This window comes from Monopterus albus, unplaced genomic scaffold, assembly GCF_001952655.1.
Source record: "Monopterus albus unplaced genomic scaffold, M_albus_1.0 scaffold72.1, whole genome shotgun sequence".
NCBI lineage: Eukaryota > Metazoa > Chordata > Actinopteri > Synbranchiformes > Synbranchidae > Monopterus > Monopterus albus.
Window position 1 is genome coordinate 1,709,223 of NW_018127952.1, and position 20,595 is coordinate 1,729,817.

The 20,595-nt window shown below is 39.4% G+C and overlaps 2 protein-coding genes across 6 annotated transcripts in view; one reads left to right on the forward strand and one right to left on the reverse strand.

Moving 5' to 3' along the window:
• Positions 1-939: 939 nt before the first annotated feature.
• Positions 940-7,243, forward strand: anp32a (acidic (leucine-rich) nuclear phosphoprotein 32 family, member A). 2 transcript variants are annotated; one of them, XM_020605710.1, is made up of 7 exons: positions 940-1,151; positions 3,885-4,034; positions 4,109-4,231; positions 4,325-4,523; positions 4,607-4,719; positions 4,811-4,865; positions 6,916-7,243. In XM_020605710.1, exons 1-7 carry the CDS (start codon positions 1,098-1,100, stop codon positions 6,981-6,983), a joined length of 762 nt encoding a protein of 253 aa, XP_020461366.1. In that variant the 5' UTR covers positions 940-1,097; the 3' UTR covers positions 6,984-7,243. The 2 variants fall into 2 exon arrangements, with proteins under 2 accessions (XP_020461366.1, XP_020461367.1); XM_020605711.1 differs by lacking the exon at positions 940-1,151 and adding an exon at positions 1,236-1,319.
• The window catches only part of coro2ba (coronin, actin binding protein, 2Ba), a 40,773-nt gene continuing 27,390 nt past the window's right edge, over positions 7,213-20,595 (reverse strand). For 3 of the 4 annotated variants that reach the window (XM_020605706.1, XM_020605705.1, XM_020605708.1), the window contains 10 exons: positions 17,586-17,702; positions 16,298-16,447; positions 15,349-15,513; positions 14,258-14,377; positions 14,055-14,159; positions 13,122-13,218; positions 12,660-12,772; positions 12,056-12,146; positions 11,184-11,323; positions 7,213-10,262 (listed from right to left, as the gene is read on the reverse strand). In XM_020605706.1, coding sequence (XP_020461362.1) covers positions 10,128-10,262; positions 11,184-11,323; positions 12,056-12,146; positions 12,660-12,772; positions 13,122-13,218; positions 14,055-14,159; positions 14,258-14,377; positions 15,349-15,513; positions 16,298-16,447; positions 17,586-17,702 — 1,233 coding nt within the window. In that variant the 3' untranslated portion in view covers positions 7,213-10,127. The remainder of the gene's footprint in view (positions 10,263-11,183; positions 11,324-12,055; positions 12,147-12,659; positions 12,773-13,121; positions 13,219-14,054; positions 14,160-14,257; positions 14,378-15,348; positions 15,514-16,297; positions 16,448-17,585; positions 17,703-20,595) is intronic. The other variant, XM_020605707.1, reaches the window with a different exon arrangement.

Sequence of the window (20,595 nt, forward strand, 5' to 3'; positions counted from 1 at the left end):
GCTCCTTGTAGCTCCAGAATGAGCTCTCTTATCTACCGAGAGGAATACCTTTGGAGTGGTGTAGATGACAAAACCATTTGTGTAATATGGCAAATGTTTTTTATAATCTTCTATTGTCTCAGTGCTACATTGTACAAAGGCATAGTCAAACTCATTTTCATTTCAAGATAGTAATTTGTGTGTTTGTGTGTGTGTGTGTGTGTGTGTGTGTGTGTGTGTGGCTTTAAAAAAGTCTGAACTAAAGCAGAAGTAGGCTTAAAGAAGTTTTGCTAAAGATTTTAGGCAAACCAGAAGGCTGACTGTGTAGTTATATTGTCTTTAAAGGGCAAGTCAGTGCTTAATCAATGTTTCTGAGATAGTGAATTAAATATGCAAACCCCTTTTATACTATCTGCAACTATAAATAATTTTGGTTTAACTCTATAGTGTTAGTAAATGCTACAACAGTTAGTAGCCTTACTCAAGAAATAACTGTGTGCTTCAGTTTTAAGCATAAAGCTTTGTGCGTGTTACATTCAGTTAATTGTTGGGTGTCCTTTAATTTAATTTTCTTTCCATTGTCCCTTGTGAGAATGAGCCAGATTTTTTCCCCTTGATGTTCTTGTTTTGTAAGGAGTCAGACAAATGTAAGCTATTACAGTATGTACATGCTGTTTTATGACAATATCATCAAATTAAATCTATGATCTCTAAATACCAGGTTCAAAGTAGATTTCAAGTAAAGTGGAAGTTTAATAGTGACAACTGCGCACAGACACCCCCTCTCCCATGGCATGTATTCAGTGTAAAGCACTGAAGTATATAGCCTATTACATTATCCATGTAAACTTAGGTTGACAAACAACCAAACTTGGACATGTCAACCAACCCCACCCAGTTTTAATAAGGGCGGCTTTATTGGCTCGTGTTTCTGTAAATCCGTTCCCTCTTCGTCTGGCCGCTGCCATTGGTCGGCGGTGACGACAATCCTGCTCCGTGCTCCCGCCTACCGAGCGGATCAAGTTTGAATGAACAACAGCAGTCTATTCTGGAGGTGGTAGTTGCATTTGCCGTAATTGTTAAAAGTGTGTATCATATCACAGGTACGCAGATCAAGGATGGACATGAAGAAAAGAATTCATCTAGAGTTGCGGAATCGCACTCCGTCAGATGTAAGTCGGCCTCACATGTCGCTGCTAATGTTTCACACTCCGCTAATGGAGAATTTCGTGTGATGTCTTGGCGTGGGGGTACAAAGTTTCTTACAAGTTAAAAGATGATGGAGACGAGGGGTCACAATGTTGCTTTGCGATCGTGTTTACCGTCGGCAGGCGCTGCAGGTAGGCTGCTTGAACTTTTGTGCGGCTCTGGGTTCACGTTTTTGGTGTGCAGTTTGGGAATGCAGCACAGCTTTTTTATGCCAGCGGTATAAACAAGGCAAGCACTATGAGAAGCCATATTTGTAACTTTTGATCTAAGAACGCGCCCCCCTTTCCTTTAAAACCAGTCTTATCGTTATGTGCTCGTTGTTGGTGTACCGTCTGCACGCTTTGGCTGGTGAAACGCTTTTACTGAAACATTTTATTCCATGCACTTGGCGCCTTAAGGATGCGGAGACTCAAGTCATGAAATTATCAATGATGCATAAAGATCATATCCTCGAAGTATCGCCTCACAACTGCATCTTTGATCAACAGTTACTCAAACTGTCCAGTTGAGCTCGTTTTTTTTCTGCGGGACGTGCATTCAAACACCACACTGGTGAGCCTGGAGCTCGTACAGCCTCCAGCCGGAGTCACGGTGCGCACAGATGGCCGAAAGAAAGCATTAGCGTTAGCACAGACCGTTTCCGGGCGAAAACACGGAGAGAAGAAGCACAAACACACCCGCGTCCTTATTGACCGTCGGGTGTTCATTCAGTCTTTCCATTAAACTGTTGTTTGCGATTCGAGAGACCCAGCCGTAATGAAAAGACACAGTCGAGTCGCGGTGCTGCTCTAGTTTTCCAGAACTAGGACAAGCCGCCATTTTACTGAGAAACAAAGGCAAACTGAAATCCACGGACTATCCCGTTCATTCGACACGAACTATCAACGATTCATCATACCTTCTTAATAAATGACGGCTATACACGCCACCAATCCAATCGGCAACTGTTTAGCACAAGCAACAATGAAACGTTTGCCTGGCAGCTATCTAATCGGCTTTAGCTGCCCCTCCTACTCACAAATGACCCTGTGTACGACTCGTAGGTCTGTTTTGCTCCGACTTGTTTGGACTAGTGTGTATCTGCGCCGCTCATAACCACGCACGCACGTCTCATTTTACCCTACACTTGAACCCGGTAGCCAGTAAAAATGAACAAGCAGGCCTACAAACCGCCGTGCTGTCTGTTTCTACTGATAAAGTAGCTAAATGTGATATTTACGTAACGGAAGGAGAGCCGGTGCATCGCGATACCTAGAGCGTTGAAATGTGTGTTGTCTACGGGATATTGATTTGCAGTGTTTTTACAGTCCCGCTCCTCGTTGCTGATTGGCTGAGTCACGTTATGGCCGCGGTATAATATCCGATAACAGCACACCTGTGGCCACACGTCAGGCTATTTAAATATCAGTGCCGAACCAAAAGGCTCATATGCCGTGTACATTGAGTATATACAGTTGAATGCTAAAGTCTAGGCACCCCTAGACAAATTGCTTAAAAAAATCTAGTAAAAAGCAGTAAATACGCCCAGCACCAAACAGACCTTATTCAAATATTCACGCACTGTAAATTTTTCACAAACTTAAAAAAAACAAACATAGCAGGTGCAAACGATTGGACAAGGTAATAGCGGTGTCTGTACTTAATAATTCCCACTGTTCCAGCAGTTGAGTATGGTGGTTGAAATATTCTTTGGAGTTGTGTGGCACAACAAACCTTGTATGTAGAGGAGGAACCAAACAGAATAAGCAAGCAGCTGCCCTGGGACCCCAGAATCCCAGGTTTACTCCATATCACTTGGCCTTTCATAATTTGATTAATAACACTTTTGTCAGAAACATGCACCAGTTGGCAATTAATGTCCTCTTAGATGACTGACTAATGAATTGTTTCAACTGCAGGATACTGGTTGGTTTTCAGGTGTCCAAGGAAATACTTAAATTCTATGTTAATGAGTAAGTTAATCCAGCCATGATTCCACTAAATATCAGCAAATTCTGGATGCATGTGTTATGCTGTCAAGTCATTAAAGTGAAACTGAGGAGTCTGGCTACCGCAAGAAGACAATTATCTAAAATAGACCTCAAAAATTAACCACTAACATTTTCAAGAAACACAAACTGAAAATTTTGAATGACCCTCAGTCCCTGACTATTATTGAAAATCTGAAAGTCAACCGTAAATGTGCTGTGTCTGAAAGACAGCCTAAAAATGTGAAGTGATCTGCAAGAAAATGGATGACATGTATTAAATCAACAACAAAGGCTATAAAGGGCTGTTCATGTTTTTTGCATCTGTGGTTCATTGATGTAAATATCCATCATCTTTCCAGGTCTGTAGAGACTGTGCGGACATCTGTGTGACACCAGGCCAAAGAAGTGCGTCTGCACAACAAAAATCCTGGACTGCGCATGTACCATAATGTGAATTTGAGTGGAGCAATAGTGTGCTAAAAATTGAAACCAATATCAGTGCCACGGGTTCGAGTCAGGGTTGCGTCAGGAAGGGCATCTGGTGTAAAACACGTGCCAAATATCAACTGCTGTTTTCCCATTAGGGAAAAAGCTGAAAGTGACATTCATCCAGGCAGAAAATGGATACACATACCTTGTACTTATTTGATGTGAATATATCTTTCAGCTGAATTCTCAAAATTGACACATGCTGACCAGATTTGGTTTTGTTTGTGTATTCTACAGGTCAAAGAACTTGTGTTAGACAACTGTCGCTCAAATGAAGGAAAGATCGAGGGTCTAACAGACGAATTTGAGGAGCTGGAATTTCTAAGCACAATCAATGTTGGACTGACGACAGTTGCCCACTTGCCGAAGCTAAAGAAACTCAAAAAGGTGGGTGTTTTAATGCGCAGAACACGTCTTTAGGTTTAGGTTGTGCATATTTTCATTGTTTAATTTATCAACAGCTTGAACTCAGTGACAACAGGATCTCAGGAGGGTTGGAAGTTCTGGCAGAGAAGTGCCCCAGCCTCACACATCTCAACCTCAGTGGCAACAAGATTAAAGACCTCAGCACAATAGAACCATTGGTAAGTGGGGCCCCCAAATACTTTGAAGGGAAAATAGCACAATATACAAAGCAGCTGGCTGTGTTCTTTATGAAAATAATTTTCTTTTGACAGAAAGAATTGGGGACTCTGAAAAGCCTAGATCTGTTTAACTGTGAAGTGACAAACCTGAACGAATACAGAGACAACGTATTCAAGCTACTACCCCAGCTCACATACCTGGATGGGTATGACAAAGATGACAAAGAGGCACCAGATTCTGACACTGAGGCTTACGCAGAGGGCTTGGATGATGACGATGAAGAGGAGGACGGTATGCTAGAAGATACAACTTAAGTCCTTCATATAATGTTGGCATTTGGAGCATTTAACCAATTAACCACTGATTTCACACAGATGTAGATGAGGAAGAGTATGATGAAGATACAGCACCAGGAGATGAGGAGGAGGAGGAGGGAGAAGAGGATGAAGAAGAGAACGAAGAAGAGGAGGACGACCTTAGTGGAGAGGTTTGATTCAGACGATGAAATAAAACTTTGCAATTGTTAAATTATAGTCGTCAAATAACCACACTGACTGTGCCTCGTCTTTTTAAAAAAGGAAGAAGAGGAGGAGGATGTGAATGACAAAGAGGGTGAGGATGAGGAGGATGAGGGTGAGTAAAATAGGGGTTGACTTTAACTTGGAAGCCATCTCCCAGTTCCATACTATATGGTATACTGGTTTTTAGCAATTAGTACAACATACTTAAAGGTAGGGTTGGGCAGTAATACGATATTACTGTTTACATACACCTTAGCCAAATACAATTAAACGTGGTTTTTCCACAGCTCCTGACATTTAATCCTGTCAACATTCCTTGTCTTAGGTCAGTTAGGATCACTACTTTATTTTAGGAATGTGAAATGTCAGAACACTAGAAGAGAAACAGATTTATTTCAGCTTATATTTTTCTCATCACATTCCCAGTGGGTCAGAAGTTCACATATACTGGGTTAGTATTTGGTAGCTTTGCCTTTAAATTCTTTTAACTTTGGTCAAATGTTTCGGGACGCCTTCCACAGGCTTCTCACAATAAGTTGCTGGAATTTTAGTCCATTCCTCCAGACAGAACTGGTGGGACCGAGTCAGGTTTGTAGGCCTCCTTGCGTTGTTGTCCTTAAGCCATTTTGCCACAACTTGGAAGTCTGTTTGGGCTCATTGTTCATTTGGAAGATCCATTTGTGACCAAGCTTTAACTTCCTGGCTGATGTCCTGAGATGTTGCTTCAATATATCCACCTAATTTTCTTTCCTCATGAGGCCATCTATTTTGTGAAGTGCCCTAGTCCCTCCTGCAGCAAAGCACCCCCACAACATGCTGTCACCCCTGTGCTTCATGGTTGGGATGGTGTTCTGCTCACAAGCCTCCCGCTTTTTCCTCCTGACAAAACGATGGTCATTATGGTCAATGTAGCAGATTTGGGCTACAATTTGATAAATTTTACCAGGCAGTTGAAGTGAGCCACGCTAACAATGAAATTATTAATCCAGTCTCGATCTGAAAGCAACGAATCCTCAGTTCAGTGACTTATTACTGAGAATAAAGGAGACAGAAGATGACAAACAGCCAGTTCTAATCTAAATCTATTTACATATGTACAAGAAGGGCAAGGGGAAACTGGATGTAAAATGCATGACATGGTACAGTGTAACAAAAGGATCAATGGATTTATGACTGAGTAGGCTTTTAGTTAGCAATGGTGGAAAATGAGTTGAAATTGTCTAAAATAACAGATTTTTGATCCAAGTTATGTGATTTGAGCATGTTTTTGTAAGTTGCAGGCTTTAATTTAGGGGATACATCAGCTCAACCACGTGTGGGCTACTTATGTTAGCCGACAGCAGGGCTCAGACTTCACGTTGCTGGGAGGAGCGACGATCTTTGTCGGGACCCTTTCTGGGTCTGAGCAGGGAATTGTGGACCGATGCTCTGGGCTGCACACTCAGAGAAGCCTGTCAGTGCAGCTTTGCTGGCCATCTCGGTTGGGGTGAATCTCTCTCACCTTCCTTGGCTTTGTTCGGGAGCTGGCTGGATGGAGGTGGCTTTTTGGAGATGTCTCAAAGAAAACTATCTAATTTGATCTAATCGCCTCTGGATTGTTCTGATGGTGCTTCTGAAGTTTAGCACACAATTTGGCTTAAATAAAACTTACTTTCTATATGTTCTTAGTCTACAAACTATGGCTGGAGGGCTGTTTTTCCCTTAACATTATCCTAACCACGGTGCCTAAGGGGGGCGCCACATGAAGCCGAACCTTGAACAGGAGAACAGCATTTCAAAGGGCGATCACTGACACAAGATGGGGCAAGCAGCCAGGGCAATGTGTGAACAAAAAAAACACTGAAGTTTTCAACAATGACAACACCTCAAATCCTACCAACATTTATTTCAGTTGCTACCCACCCACATTTAGTTTATTATTTACCTGTACCAGTGATTTAATAGGCTTTTTCTTTTGTTTTTTTTAAAACCCTTTTCACATAATTTTTGATGGGTACCCAACCTGCTGCAGTATGTGGCAGATTCAGACAATCTTTATTGTCCATCACAAACATACTCGCTTTTAAACTTAAGGAGTTTGAGCCATTGCTGTTGTCATGATGCAAAAACCTGAAAGACAGGAAACCGTTATTTACTTGATTCTGATGTTTGACTCTCTCTAGAAGAAGGGCGAGGTCAGAAGAGAAAAAGGGAACTGGATGAAGAAGGGGAGGAGGATGAAGACGATTGAGACCTCTCCTGAACCCAAGTTGCAAACTGTTTTAAGCTTGTATCTCCCAGTCACTTCCCAACAACCCTGTGTATTTTCCCCTAGTTTCATATTGCAGTAGGAGTGGTTTTTGTTATTGGCCAGTCAGGTAGATGGGGTTTTCTGGACAAACAAGTTAAATTTATGTATCTTTGATGCTCCCGTGTTCGAGTCTTTACAGTCCACTTTTAACTGCTTTGTGGACACTGAATTTTTTTTTTTTTTTTTGTAATAATAAATAACAGCAAAGAAACATTTTTAAGAAATGTTTTTCTCACTGTTTGTGGAAGACCAGTTTCTGATGACATGTATTTTAAGCTGCCCCCTCCCCCCAAAGGAAAAACAAAAATGAAACAAAAAAAGAGAGCATGTCTAATACATTTTAAAGTCAGTTACTGGATTTCATGTATGGCTGTCCTCTCCTTGTCTTAAACTTATTTTTGCATTGTACTTTATTTTTAATGTAAGTTATGTATTTGTAGTGTCACCAGTAGGCCAATACTCTCTGCTGTCCTGGTGTGAAACTTCTGAACATGCAATGTGACCCTCACAGGGCATATTTTTAAATCATAGCAGAAAAATGTCTGCCCTTGTCAAAGTTACTCCTTCTCCTGAAACCCTCAGCTTTGATAGTTCGGAAATTACGTGTTCTTGTAAATAATGACCAAATCTATTTTTTTGTATTCTCTTTGATGATGGCAGACAAACAGACAACTGAGGTGAAACTATGAATTGTAATAAGATATTAAATATGTATGCTGCTTTATCTAAAATACGCAGTGTGAAATTTTTTGAATTTGAAGATAACTTTGTATGCATAATCTTTCCATCAAGATAAATGTTCAACATTAGAATCCATTACGTTTCCCACATTCTTTTCTGAGAGACACAGGCGGCGGTGTTTGAATTTGTAGTGGTAGAGTAGAGAAGTGCTCGATTAAAAATGGAGGTTAGAATCCCGCATTATATGCATTGAAAATTTGTTTCATTGTAAACTCTTGAAAACAGGAACTAGTTCAAACTTTTTTTTTCACTAGTACACACCATGGTCAAATTGGCCTACCTCTGATTTTCACTCCACTGTCGTCAGCCAAATTCTGTTTTTCCCCATTCACTTCAATAAATTCCTTTTATACATGTTTTGAGGTTTTGTGTTCTTTGTATTGAGAATTCAGTTCTAGGTCATCAGGTACTGATGAGCAATCTAGGATGCATGTTTCAGTAGACTGAGATGTAATACTGTAGACTTGTCAAAGCCAAAATGCCATTCAGCAATTGTACAGAGTTTTGCCATTTTAAAAGCATGAAACTCGCATCATCCTAACAACCCAAAAATGAACTGGCTGATTTTAGTCCTACATGAAAGGCCCTGAAGTTTCACAGGGTTCAGCATCACCCGTCTTTCACTGTAGTACATTTCCCCACTGTCTACTTTCACTGTAGCTTTTTTATTTTTCCTGCAAGAAATGTATTTTTCAGTGTGTCAGTGGTTCAAGTTTAGTTAATAGAGGGTCCATGGCTTTTTTTTTTTTCCTGAAGCTATAAAACTTGAATGTACCTGCTTTGGTGTGTTCAGGAAAGACCTTCAGTTCTTAACATGCGTTCTTTTCACTTAGGGTACAGATTTCATTCTTGCTATCCATGCAGCAAATTCATCTTTATCCTTGGTGCACTAAGAGCGCAATCAGTATTAAGACAGGTAACAGCTTGAACCTGGCTGGCATAACAGAGCCAATCAAATCCTAATCCAGTATCCACTTCTTAGATTTCAGACTGTAGGGGAAAAAAACAGTTTGATGGTAAAAGAGAAGCATTTAAACTGCAAATTAGCCTAAATGTGTTGATAGTACAAACGGAGAAGGCAGGCAGATGACCAAGTCTCTGGGGCAAAATTACACGTCTACAGGTAAACACATCTCAGTAATGGTGATATATTTAGCTTAAATGTAAAAGAATGGTTATTAATACAGTCTTCTATGTGATTTAGAATAGGCAGGAATATATTTTCATACCTTATCTGGAGTTACATTGTTGAAGTCGAACTAATACCATTCAAGGTACAGGTTCACACAAATCTTGCACCATTTCAACCGGAAACATTCTGTAGAATCTATCAAGCATCACAATCATCACTTGCCACAGCCACATCATAAGAAAACAATGGGATTAACAAATGTTAATGTCAAAAATGTTACCAGCTAAAATGATCAAATAAATAGAAGCAAATATACATTACTGCCCATCTGCAAAATTAGCCCTAAAAACCAAAGCCAACCCTTGAGACTTGGTTTTAATGGTTATGCAAGTCCTCCACCCCTGGATCCATGTCTCCTTTGCTGCTGTCCCAGTATTTAAATAAACAATAAAGATACCTGAAGTCAGTCAACTACCCACTACCTGGGAAAAGACTGCCCTTGACTCATTGTGTGTCAGTGCTGTGAAGTAAATTTACAGCCAACATTTGTAGGTGAGAAACAAAGTAACAGGATAAGCAGCTCTGTGAAAAACATGCTCCATGACTGCAAAAGCTCTTCCTGTCTGTCGGATACAAAACTACTGCACCTCAGCAATTTTGAGATGAAACTGCATGCTTGCTGCAAACGGTCTGCAGCAGGTTTTAAGGCCTTAGGGAAGAAGAACAAGAGGCGGTGAGAGACTTTATACCCCCCAGTTTTGCCTCAACAACAAAGTGTGAATTTGGTTGGTATAGAAGGATGAGTTTAGGGGCTTTATTGGATGGTGATGGAGGACAGGGTTGGCATAGTGAGACAAACACTTCTAGGTGGTCTAGCTGAAGATGCACTGATCCTAGCTGTTGAGTGTGTGCTAGATGAAGAATATTCATTTGTTAAAAAAAAAAGAATACAAAAACCGACAACTTAAGGTACAGGTATTGACCAGTGAACACTGCCTTGCCTTCATTACTTATCATATTTATCATTACTACAACATTCCGGTACACATTACCCACCACTCATCACATTATTGAGTGCACTATGCAGGGCAGCAGGACTGAAGTTATATAATGTGGTATCAAAAAAAGCAGGGTGGGGGGGCTCAGAAGCCTGTTGGAGGTCCACATTAGGGGCAAAGGAAGCAGTTTTGCCAGTCCAGGAGGCTAAGAGGTCAGACATTGTTGGGACTAACATTCTTCAGGTTGTTGAGTTCTAGCTCCAGCTGGCGTATTCGCACATCCTTGGTGGTGAGCTCCTCCTTCAGCCGCCGCAGCTCATCCTGTTGCCGGAAGAACATTCGCAAGAGCTAGGTAAAAGAAAGACAAATGTGATGATGTATGTGACAAATACACTTTCACACAACTGTGGCAAGCTAAAAGAAAAGCTAAGAAATGAAATGCTAGAAGAAATTTGTAAAGTAAAGAACAAACATTTGCATTTTGTGGCAGGTTTACATTACTCACACATCACTTCACAACAGGACTGCACACACTGGACTGATCCACTTCTGCATTTTTTTGAAATATTAGTCTAGGAGTCTCACCTCAAGGCTCATTTATCAGCTTTTCTGGATCATATCAAACAAATAAAAGCATCCGATTACAGTGATGGTTATATTTAACAGCAAATGTATGATATGGTTGAAAGCTATTAAATGGATCTTGAGGCAAGACTTTTGCAAATCCTGTTTTCAAAGTCAAGAATGACCTCTGAAATTTAGTTTGACAAAATCTTCAATCAACATGTGTAACTAGCCTTATCCTGAGCTACTTGTTCTTTGATGCTTATGCTCAGTCTGATTATGTATTAAATTCTTCGCCCGCATTCAAATGACTACATCTATTCATCTAATGAAGTTGGATCCTCGTTAGCTGCCAGAACCGTATCTCCTCTTAATTTGGTCCATAGCTAAAAGCAGTTCAGGAAACAGGACATACTGTATACAGGCATCACAATGGAATATGCAGGACAATCACCACAACCTCAACTTCTTCCCAGAACATTGCATTAAAGAAAACAACTGTACAGCAAAAACAAAAACCAAAATAACAGCTTATCAGCACCATAACTTCATCATTCAGCTTGCCATTTGCCATTATTTACTGCATTAGTAGTAATATTTGGACTCCATAAAATCCCTTCTATTTTCTAAAACTAGTTGTACTTGCTGTGTTTAAAATAGAAGATTGGCAATAACAGTGTCATTCTAAGCCTAAGCTCTTCACACCTCATTCTCTGTCCTGGGTGGTACGTTCTCCAACAGGTCAATCCCATTCACTACCATAGCCTTCTTTTCCTTTACTGGGGCCTTGAACACCAACCGGTTTGGCCGGTGGTAACCATCCTTCATGGACATCAAGATGGGGTCTGTTTGGACAGAGGGGCAAAAACCAACACAAAGCACAGTAAGGCTACATGCTTTATGATGTTTTTATGAAGTTTCAATTAAATACATATAAAGCAAACATTCTTTATATTCAAAAATTGAGATGTATCCATTTTTGTTAAAAGCATCATTATTATATTTTTTGTTTAAAAAAATGTATTTAGTTGTATTTATGTGGTATTTTATTTAAACTTTTTGTCCAATTTTGCCTTATTGAACTGGATTAGCAACTACAGTATATGTGCCCAGATTTGTTTTGTTACCTAACTTTCAGTGTAATATGTTGTCTTGTGTTGTATTACATTTGATATGTACTGGAAAGTTTGAATTGCATTTTAAAAAAGACTGTTTGATATACACTGATGGTGAGAGCAGACCGACCATGATGAATGTAGGTGATGAAAACTAAAACATTCACCTCTTTTTAATGTTCATGTGGCTCATGCTGTTATTTTAAGACTCCACAAAATGCAAATCACAGCCCAAGTTGGTGACAAGACAAGCCACATGTTCAGTGACAGTGTGTGAAGAGTGGGCAGCTTTATTACTAAGAAGTGGTTTCCAGCATATCACTTTTGCTCACACATCACCGAATCCACAATAATATGTTGGTATTTCATTAAGCTTTTATGTACATTTGGCAAAACTGTGCTTCATTAAAAACCACCAAAGGAGTATAAGCCAATAAAGTGTGTTTCTAAAATGTTGTTTACCTCTGTCAATACCGCTCAGCCATTCGCTGGCAGACAGCGCGGGCTCTGTTCCTGCCGTCATGGGGTAGATGTCCTCCTGGTATGTGTCTGACTGTAAACACAGGAAACAGCCCATACATTCTTGTCTTATTGATCAGATTTGACAGAGCCGATTATCTAAAGGTCTGGGGGAAAATGGTCATTGTGGTTTCTTAACATTTTGCTGTCTCAAATCATAAAACATAACCTCTCTGCATAGGTATGAAAAGATTCTTTGTCCACACCAGTGCCTTAGCGATCACTGTAACTTACTGGCCTCTAGCTGTTTTGATGACAACCAACAACACATTTGGTCTCAAGTCAAACCAGTAAATGAAAAGTTATCACCTTATTATTACAGTTTGCATTCAGACTAATTACTTGTGTCCATGTTTGTTCGTAGCTCGGATTATTTGCTTATTAAATGCCAGAACACTGTATGTACAAGTGTTGCCAAGAGAGGTTGAATAAAATCAAATGGCTCTTTAAATCTATGTATTTAATAAAAGCAATATATTACAGAAATGATCAATAATCAGTTCTATCAAGTGTAATCAGTTCTTTCCAGTACTTTATTCCCACTCACCCTCCTTGGCACAATCATTGAAACGGGTTCAATCAAACCCTTTAGGGTGACTAGTTTGTAGAAGCGGTACACCTCGCAGGCTGACACGTCCAGTCCGTGTTTTGGCATCACACCTGCAGATAACAACAAAAAAGCATGTAATGACAACATAAATGCCCCTCCCAGAATTCATACAGTAGCTAATTGGAGTAATATCGGCAAGGGAAAAACAATCTGCTATAATATAACTGCATTGGACAAGTTAGTGGAGCCCATGAAGCTTTGTTAAGACAATATTTCAATTCCTTTCATGATTTCTATCCTTTAGGCCCCACCACACCACTTTAGAGCAGTACTGAGGATGGCCCATTTTCACAGTGATTCATTCCCTCCTCCCATCATTATAAATAGCTAATTAATTAGTTAGGACCTCTCCTTCTGCTCTCAGTGGGACTGATCATATATTGCTGACCAGCAACTTACCCAGTCCTTTCTGTGGGGCTGGGGACCGGAACTCCATCAGGTACTGGATGTACGGCTTCTCTGTTGTAATCTCAAAGTAACGGATGTTGCCGTCCCCCTGCCAAGGCACCAGAATGTGGCAATTATGTTCCAACCCAATTAGAAGATTGATTCTCATTACATTTGAATTTTTAATGCTTAAAGTATACCTGTTTTATGTGGCCTTTTTATGCTCAGACTTGCATAACAAATCTGTGCATTCTTAGACTGAGCATCTTTTAATAGCTTACCGCGAATTTTACATAATTTTTACTAACAGTTATTAAGAAAATGCACTGTAGACGGCAATGTAAAGCTCCACATCACCTAGACAGTTCAAAAGACAAACTAAAGCCTTTTCTCTCACTTCTTGACATCTTGCGAACAGTTTTCACCCTCAGAGAACATTTTTGTCAATAAAACATTTTAATTCCCTGCACTTGGCCAGGTATGTGTCACAGAGTATGATATGGCCAGTGAAAATGGCTCTGTAAAATATAGTAACATAAGAAATACTAGATACTACACAGTATATCTGCTATATGCAGAATGTTCTATAGTACATACATGATAACATCTTTGACAACTCAGCATTATCTCCTATTGTTTCATGTTAGGTGCTTGCTTCAATTATTAATCAGACATGTTCTACTTTTATATATTTCATGTGTGCAAAATTGCCATTTTATATAGTTAACACCAGTTAAATTTAGTTGATCTGATTATTATTATTAATGATATGTGCAGTAAAAAATATTCTTCACATTTTTCTTCATTTCATGGACTACTTCTCTTTTACAGCCTTAAAAGTATTGTAAAAACATGTAAAAATGTGAATCAAGCTATAACTAAGATAAATACTGCAGTGATGAACAATGAAGTCTTTGCTGTGACACAGTGAGGGACAGTTCTGACCTTGCCTGCCAGGTACAACATGTGTGTGTCAGCATCATAGAAGGGAAACAAGAGTCCTGAGAGGCCATCTATGTCCTCCTCCGCAATTGGCATGGATAAATCTTCCTGGGAAGAACAACACACACAGGGAACTAAACACACATGCTTGCTCCGCCAACTCAGTGGCCAATATGAGCCCGAGCCATACAGAGGTGTTGTCTGACCTGATCCCAGAGAGCAATCTGCCGGGTGTTCCAGCGAGAAACCCCCGTGGTGAGCAGCCGCTTCATGTTGCCCAGGAACACCACTCGGTTTACACGATGGTTCTTACAATTAGCTTGCTGCTGGAGCAGCACAGAGACAATGTGAGGCTTTTGTGGAACATACAGTGACTAAAAAAGCTAATTCTCATATGTTAACAGCATTTGTTCTACATATTCTTGTGAAGGCTGAGAGTAAAGAGATGAGAGTCTGCATAAGAAGCATAATAGTCTGTACCAGCGAGCCGCTCATAAATCAGCAGTATGAACTAAGGTAGTATTGTTTACAGCTTTTATACAGTTAGTTTGCATACAAGCATAAAAATAACATCTCATTTACTTGTTAAATGAAAAATGTGTTGCAAACAACACGCCACTGTTGTTCTCTGTTAGCAACTTTGAATGTTAATTTGTATTTCAGGTACATTTTCATGATTTGCCTCTTTTTCCTTTCCTGATCCTGCTGCCTTGTCTTGATCACCTCCACTTGGGGCAGCAGGGGATCAGCACATGGGTCTAATCAGAAATTATTACATGATGATCAGGCATCCTAATATATGGACTTCATCTTCTTAAATTGCTGTGGTAAATAAGAGGTTCAGATTAAGTGAAATGTATTTCACTTATTCAAATTCAATAATGTAAATATAACCAAAGGATTGATCATTTCCTGAGAAACAATCACTCAATAAAAATTATATTTTTAATATAAAGCTGTGACAGAGGGTTTCAATCAGTGGTCTGTGGCCCATTGGTGGTCCACAAAGTTAGTGCAAGTGGTCACTGTTTCAAAAATGTAATTTCACTGTAGGAATCGGTTTTGTTTAGTATTTTTTTAAAACTTCTATGTATTACTTATTGTTTGTGAATAATAAAAATCGTGAAAATATAAAAAAAAAAATTAGAAAAGCCATGGTGACTTTCAGGATTAAAATGCCTATTGCCTAGCAGGTGTATCCACCCCACACAGGTTACTTCTTAATCAGAACGGTCGTCCCTGGGTACCAACTAGTTGAAAAACACGCCAATAAAAATATGAGCCCCCTTCCTCCTACCTGAAGGACTCTCCCAGAGCGTGGCTCAATGACACGCAGCTTCTTGTCTTTGCAGCTAGTGGCCAGCAGGCTGCCGTCGGTGTTGAAGGACATGCTGAGGATGATGTCAGCGTGACAGTCGATCATTTTCACCGGGTCTCCAATCTCCAGGTTCCAGATGAGGATCTGACACAGTGAGGAAGGACTGTTTGCTCTATAGTTCTGTGCCTCAATCAGTGGCTTTATTATTTGTGAGCTTGTGAAGGGAATTTAACTTTGTCTTTTTGTGCAACTACTGACACATCAGACAGCAATGTCTGCTGATATTCAGTGAAATAAAAAATGTCTAATGGTTGCAACAGTGCTCAGTAGTACTGAGTTCTAAATGTTCCCTCTCTACAATAATATACATAATATTTTATCACCTAACAAATTTGTTTCTATAACTGAACTAATGGATTTATCCTACACAACAGCAAACCACAAAAACATTTTCAACACAAAGTAACTCCTGAAATTGGCTCAATTAGACACACTGAAAACAAACAGTATTTGCTTATTTAAAAAGGAACATTCTTTTAATCTACATTTAACACAATTTAAAAACCATTTGTATCATATTTGATACATGAGATTTCTGAGCAAAAAAAAAAAAAAAAAATCACCAAAAATGTCCCATGTATCAAATGTGATACAAAAGAAATAAAAATAATCTAAATAATATGGCACCTCTATTCCTATATGCCTGGACTGTCCGTCTATGCATATATGGCAAATTAAAATCGTGAATCTTGAATTTCGAATCATGAATTTTATTTTGGATTTTGTTAAAAGGTTTAATAAAGTTCCAAAAAATTAGAATGTTCTGGCTATTTTTTGATATGTTGGGCTTTACAGGGTTAAGTCCCTTTGCTGGTGATGCCAGTGTATACTGTGCTGATTCAAGCTTGTTGTGTTACTGATGTGATACCTTATAGTCATAACCAGCACTGAAGAGGATGCCACTGCTGGTGGGGTGCCACTCGATCAGACCCACCCGTCTGCTGTGACCGTACAGCTCCAGCACTGCCTCTGTCATGTTGCGCCTTAGACCGCCCTCTGGGATCTCCCATACTCGCACCTGCCATGTAGAACACATACAGAACACACAGTGCTTCATCATAAAGCATGCACATGCAAATACAACCAACCCTATCAGCCTTTTTCTAGAAGAGGGTAATAGGTGAATTATATTATTTCACTAGGGCCACTGCATGATTTTCATAACTCATTACTGTGAGTTCTGCACCACAATCAGTATGACACAGCTACAACCCATTACATTAGGATTAGCGTGGATTACAGCTATGGCTACAGGCTCTGTGTTGGATCAGAAAAGATTATCCTTCAACAAGAGAAGGCACTATATAGGACACAGTGCCGGTGGCACACCGTGGCTTCATGGTGCTCAGCAGAATAATGTAACAGATGATTGTACAGCAAGAAAAGGACAAAGGGGTCATAGTATAAGATAGGGAACCTGTGAGATTAAGAGTAACAGTGATTAAGATCCAAACTAATATCGTTTATCTAGTTAACTAGGTATCTCCACCAAGGAGGTTATGTTTTTGATTCTGTTTGTCATTTAGCAGGATTATGGACAAATGGCTGGATGGATCATCAGCATGCTTGGTACAGACAAAGGTGAGGACCAAGCCTAGAAATGATTACATTTTGGGTGAAAAAGGTCAAAGACCAAGGTCACAAAAAAGCCCCTCATCTTTACCATGGGGCAAAATTTAAAAAAATTCATATCTTGGCCAAAAGTTATCAAAATCATTTGAAATTTAACACATGTATGTAGGGTGGCAGTGTTTATCACTAGACCAAATTTCATCTGGAGCCAATCCGGATTCTGAATCATTCCACTTGTGTGAGCTAAAGTTGTATTTTGGTGGAGGTTCTTGGATGGTGTTCTTGTTATCTAGTCAGTTACTGAACAGATAGCATGTTTATGTCTTACTCAAAAGCATTTCATATCTGGCCCGTGACAACAACAAAGATTAGAGCAGCTGCCAGCCGAAATCCAATGACAAGCCTGTGGTCCAGTGCAAACACTCAGTGACCCCCTGGCCATAATGAACTGATGACCCGTGTCTCAGCATCTGAGAAAACCACAATTTCACACCTTTAAAGTCATCACACCATTACCCTCTATCATCCTGAGCCAACATGTTTAGTAAAAAAACAGACATTATGAAAACAGAATGAACACTTACTGAGGTGTCCTCAGAGCAGGATGCTATGATGTTTTCAAAGAAGGGATTCCACTTGATATCCAATACATTTCCTTGATGACCACATACTTTTGGGTAATGAGAGTCCAGACGACCAGACTAAAATGAAGTGAAAGAGGTACATTTGTTTTGGTATTTGCTTTCTGCTTCGGGGTTCCTAGCATGTAGGTGAAAGAAATGAAAATATCAGCATATATTACATCCTATTCTACTATGTGCTAGTGCTACACCATAAATAAGACTATAAACTAACATTCAGTTCTATTCCCACTAATAACAGAATATGCATATGCACATTTTGTGTTTATTTTATATTCCGTTTCCAGCCCATATTTATGAGACACTATTGAATTTATGGTAAAGTAACATGTGTGACAAAGAACAAAAAAATACACAGAACAACAGCAGAAAAGAAGAAAACTTTTTTCAAACAAAAACATTTTAAGAAAAATGTATTAAATTATATTTGCTAATAGATGCAAGTAATTATCCATGTTCCTCTATTCTTCTAATCAGATCATGACTAATGGGGAAAGAAAATCATTCTTACTGTAGGTTTTATTAATGTGAGCACAGAAGACTAAATTAAGATAATAAAAGTTAATCACATTAGTGAGATAACACGATAAATCTGCACAAAACAAAACAGACCTGGTTATTGTACAGGGAGCCCAGAGGCACATTATTGTTGATGTAATAACCCACAGAGCCCACAGAGGGGCACTGACTCATCATAACACACGACAGAAACCTCCTAATGTCGGTCATGATGTCATTCATGTTTGATGTCACTTCAATCCACTGACCTCTTTTTCATTTCCTCCGAGATTTGTTTAGGAGCATCGAGTCAAGGCTGAGTGAAATCCTGGATGTGTGTTTATATGCACCGTCCAGACTGATCCTTGAAGATTCACTCCAGATGAATTATCAGGCTTTTTTAACAGATCCCACTTTGAATCATAAATTGTTTACTATTTTTAAGGTGGAGAGCAGCTTCAGCTTCAGTAAGACTTGGGCTCAAAATAATTCTGTTGATGAATACGCATGGCTGATCAAGTTATCACCTTGGTGTTTATCCATATTGATCAAAGTTTGCTTGCTACTGACACCTAAGTCTGATAACGCACTGAGGACACAAAACCTGAGCCACAATTTCTAGCAATAATCTCAGCAACATACATAACAGCTACAGTATATATAAATATATATTTTTGAATATATTCATTGTAGCAAGAGGAAGTCCACCCAGAGAAAAATGTTAAATTTTCAAGCTGACACAATGATACTGAAGGTTTTACTAGCAAGACAAGGGATGCATGGTAAAAGCAATGTCTGCCAAACCTCGACAATGGTGACGTGGGGCATCAATTCAGTCAATATAAGAGAAGGAGGAGATAGTGGAACAAAGCAAGATAAGCATTCCAAACTCTCACAGGAAGTGCTAAATGTTAAATAATGACGTGGCAGATTAATACTACATTATACATATATAGGTTTTCTATAAATGTTGCCATGACTTTGAGGTCTTAACATGGCCTATCTGTTGGGACCCACAGGGTTCAGGAAGTCTCTGTGAGGTATGAGGAAATCAGAAATTACAGTGGAACATTAATTGAATAAAACCAACTCTTTCCAGCTTAAATTTGATGCACATGCCTCGACTGCTATCTCTCTACCACAGAAAGAAAAGGAATGTATAAAAACAGTCACTGTAACAGTCTGACACCAGCTAGCATTCATCTGGATGACTGACAGGAAAATGACACACATCCATATTAGGCCTCATTGTCTTTCTGCGGCTCATTTTATGAGGCAGCAGCAAATGCAAGTACTCCTGGTGGTGCACAGATGTGTTGGCCAGGTACCAGTGTCTCCAGTACATGAGATGGACCACACTGTGATTGCTCCGTACTCTATCAACTTCACCACTGCTGTGGTTACAGTGTTACAGAATTACAGAACAGGAGGAACTGAACTAATCTTGTTGCAGTGATATGATTTTACAAAGTAATTTAATCTCTTCTATACAAAAACTATAAATCTTAGACTATGTTATAAATATCCTGTGGTCTAATGTGTGGCACTGGTGAGTTTTTCTGCCTGCAGTGCCGGGGCAGTCAGGTGGTTTGATCACTGCCACTGGATTTCTGCTGGTGGTACGACCTACAGTAGGATCTTGTTTATTGTGACAGAATGACAGTTCAGTCTAAAAATCATACAATATACTGCAGCAAAACAATATTCTTCATAAATATGAGCACTGTCTCCCATGTGTTGGAAATATTCCTTTTATACATGCCAATAAAACACTGCAAATTACTCTACATACAGCAGAGTCATTCTAAAATAGGCACCTATCTGGACAAACGCAATCCAGGCAGGTAAACAAAAGAAATCAAAATCAGCATTTAAAATGAAATGTTGCACATTTATTTAAGGTAAGAAATAGTAGCTTGCAGCACAACAGGGTTGCAACTAATTATTTTTATTGCTGATTATGTTTGGTCTATAAAATGTCAGAACAAAGGCCTATCAAAACATCACAGAAGACAATGCAACACCTATAAATGTCCAGGTCTAATCAACCAGTGGTTAAAACCTAAGGATATTTAGTTTACCGTCACATAAGTCAAATAATATTCTCATAAATGTACTTGACAAAAAAAATCATAAATTTAAATAGTTACCTTTATGTTGAGCAACTGATTACTGGATTGATTCTTTTAGCCTGATAATATAAAAACTTAATATGCTGCACCCACTGTATGGCACACAGTAATAATAGTGGTAACAGTAGTAATTGTTTTCATTGTATTCATAAAGCACCACACTCTCTCTGTCTGACGTGATGAAGAGGTGGTTTCAACCTTATGTGTCATTTTCTGGGCAGGTGCGTGCACCAGGTGGTGCTGGCGGCAGTCCTTCCACTTGCTAGCGGCATTGTCCGGGAGCAAACATATGGTTGTCTCAACAGCTGTCATTAAGTGTCTGT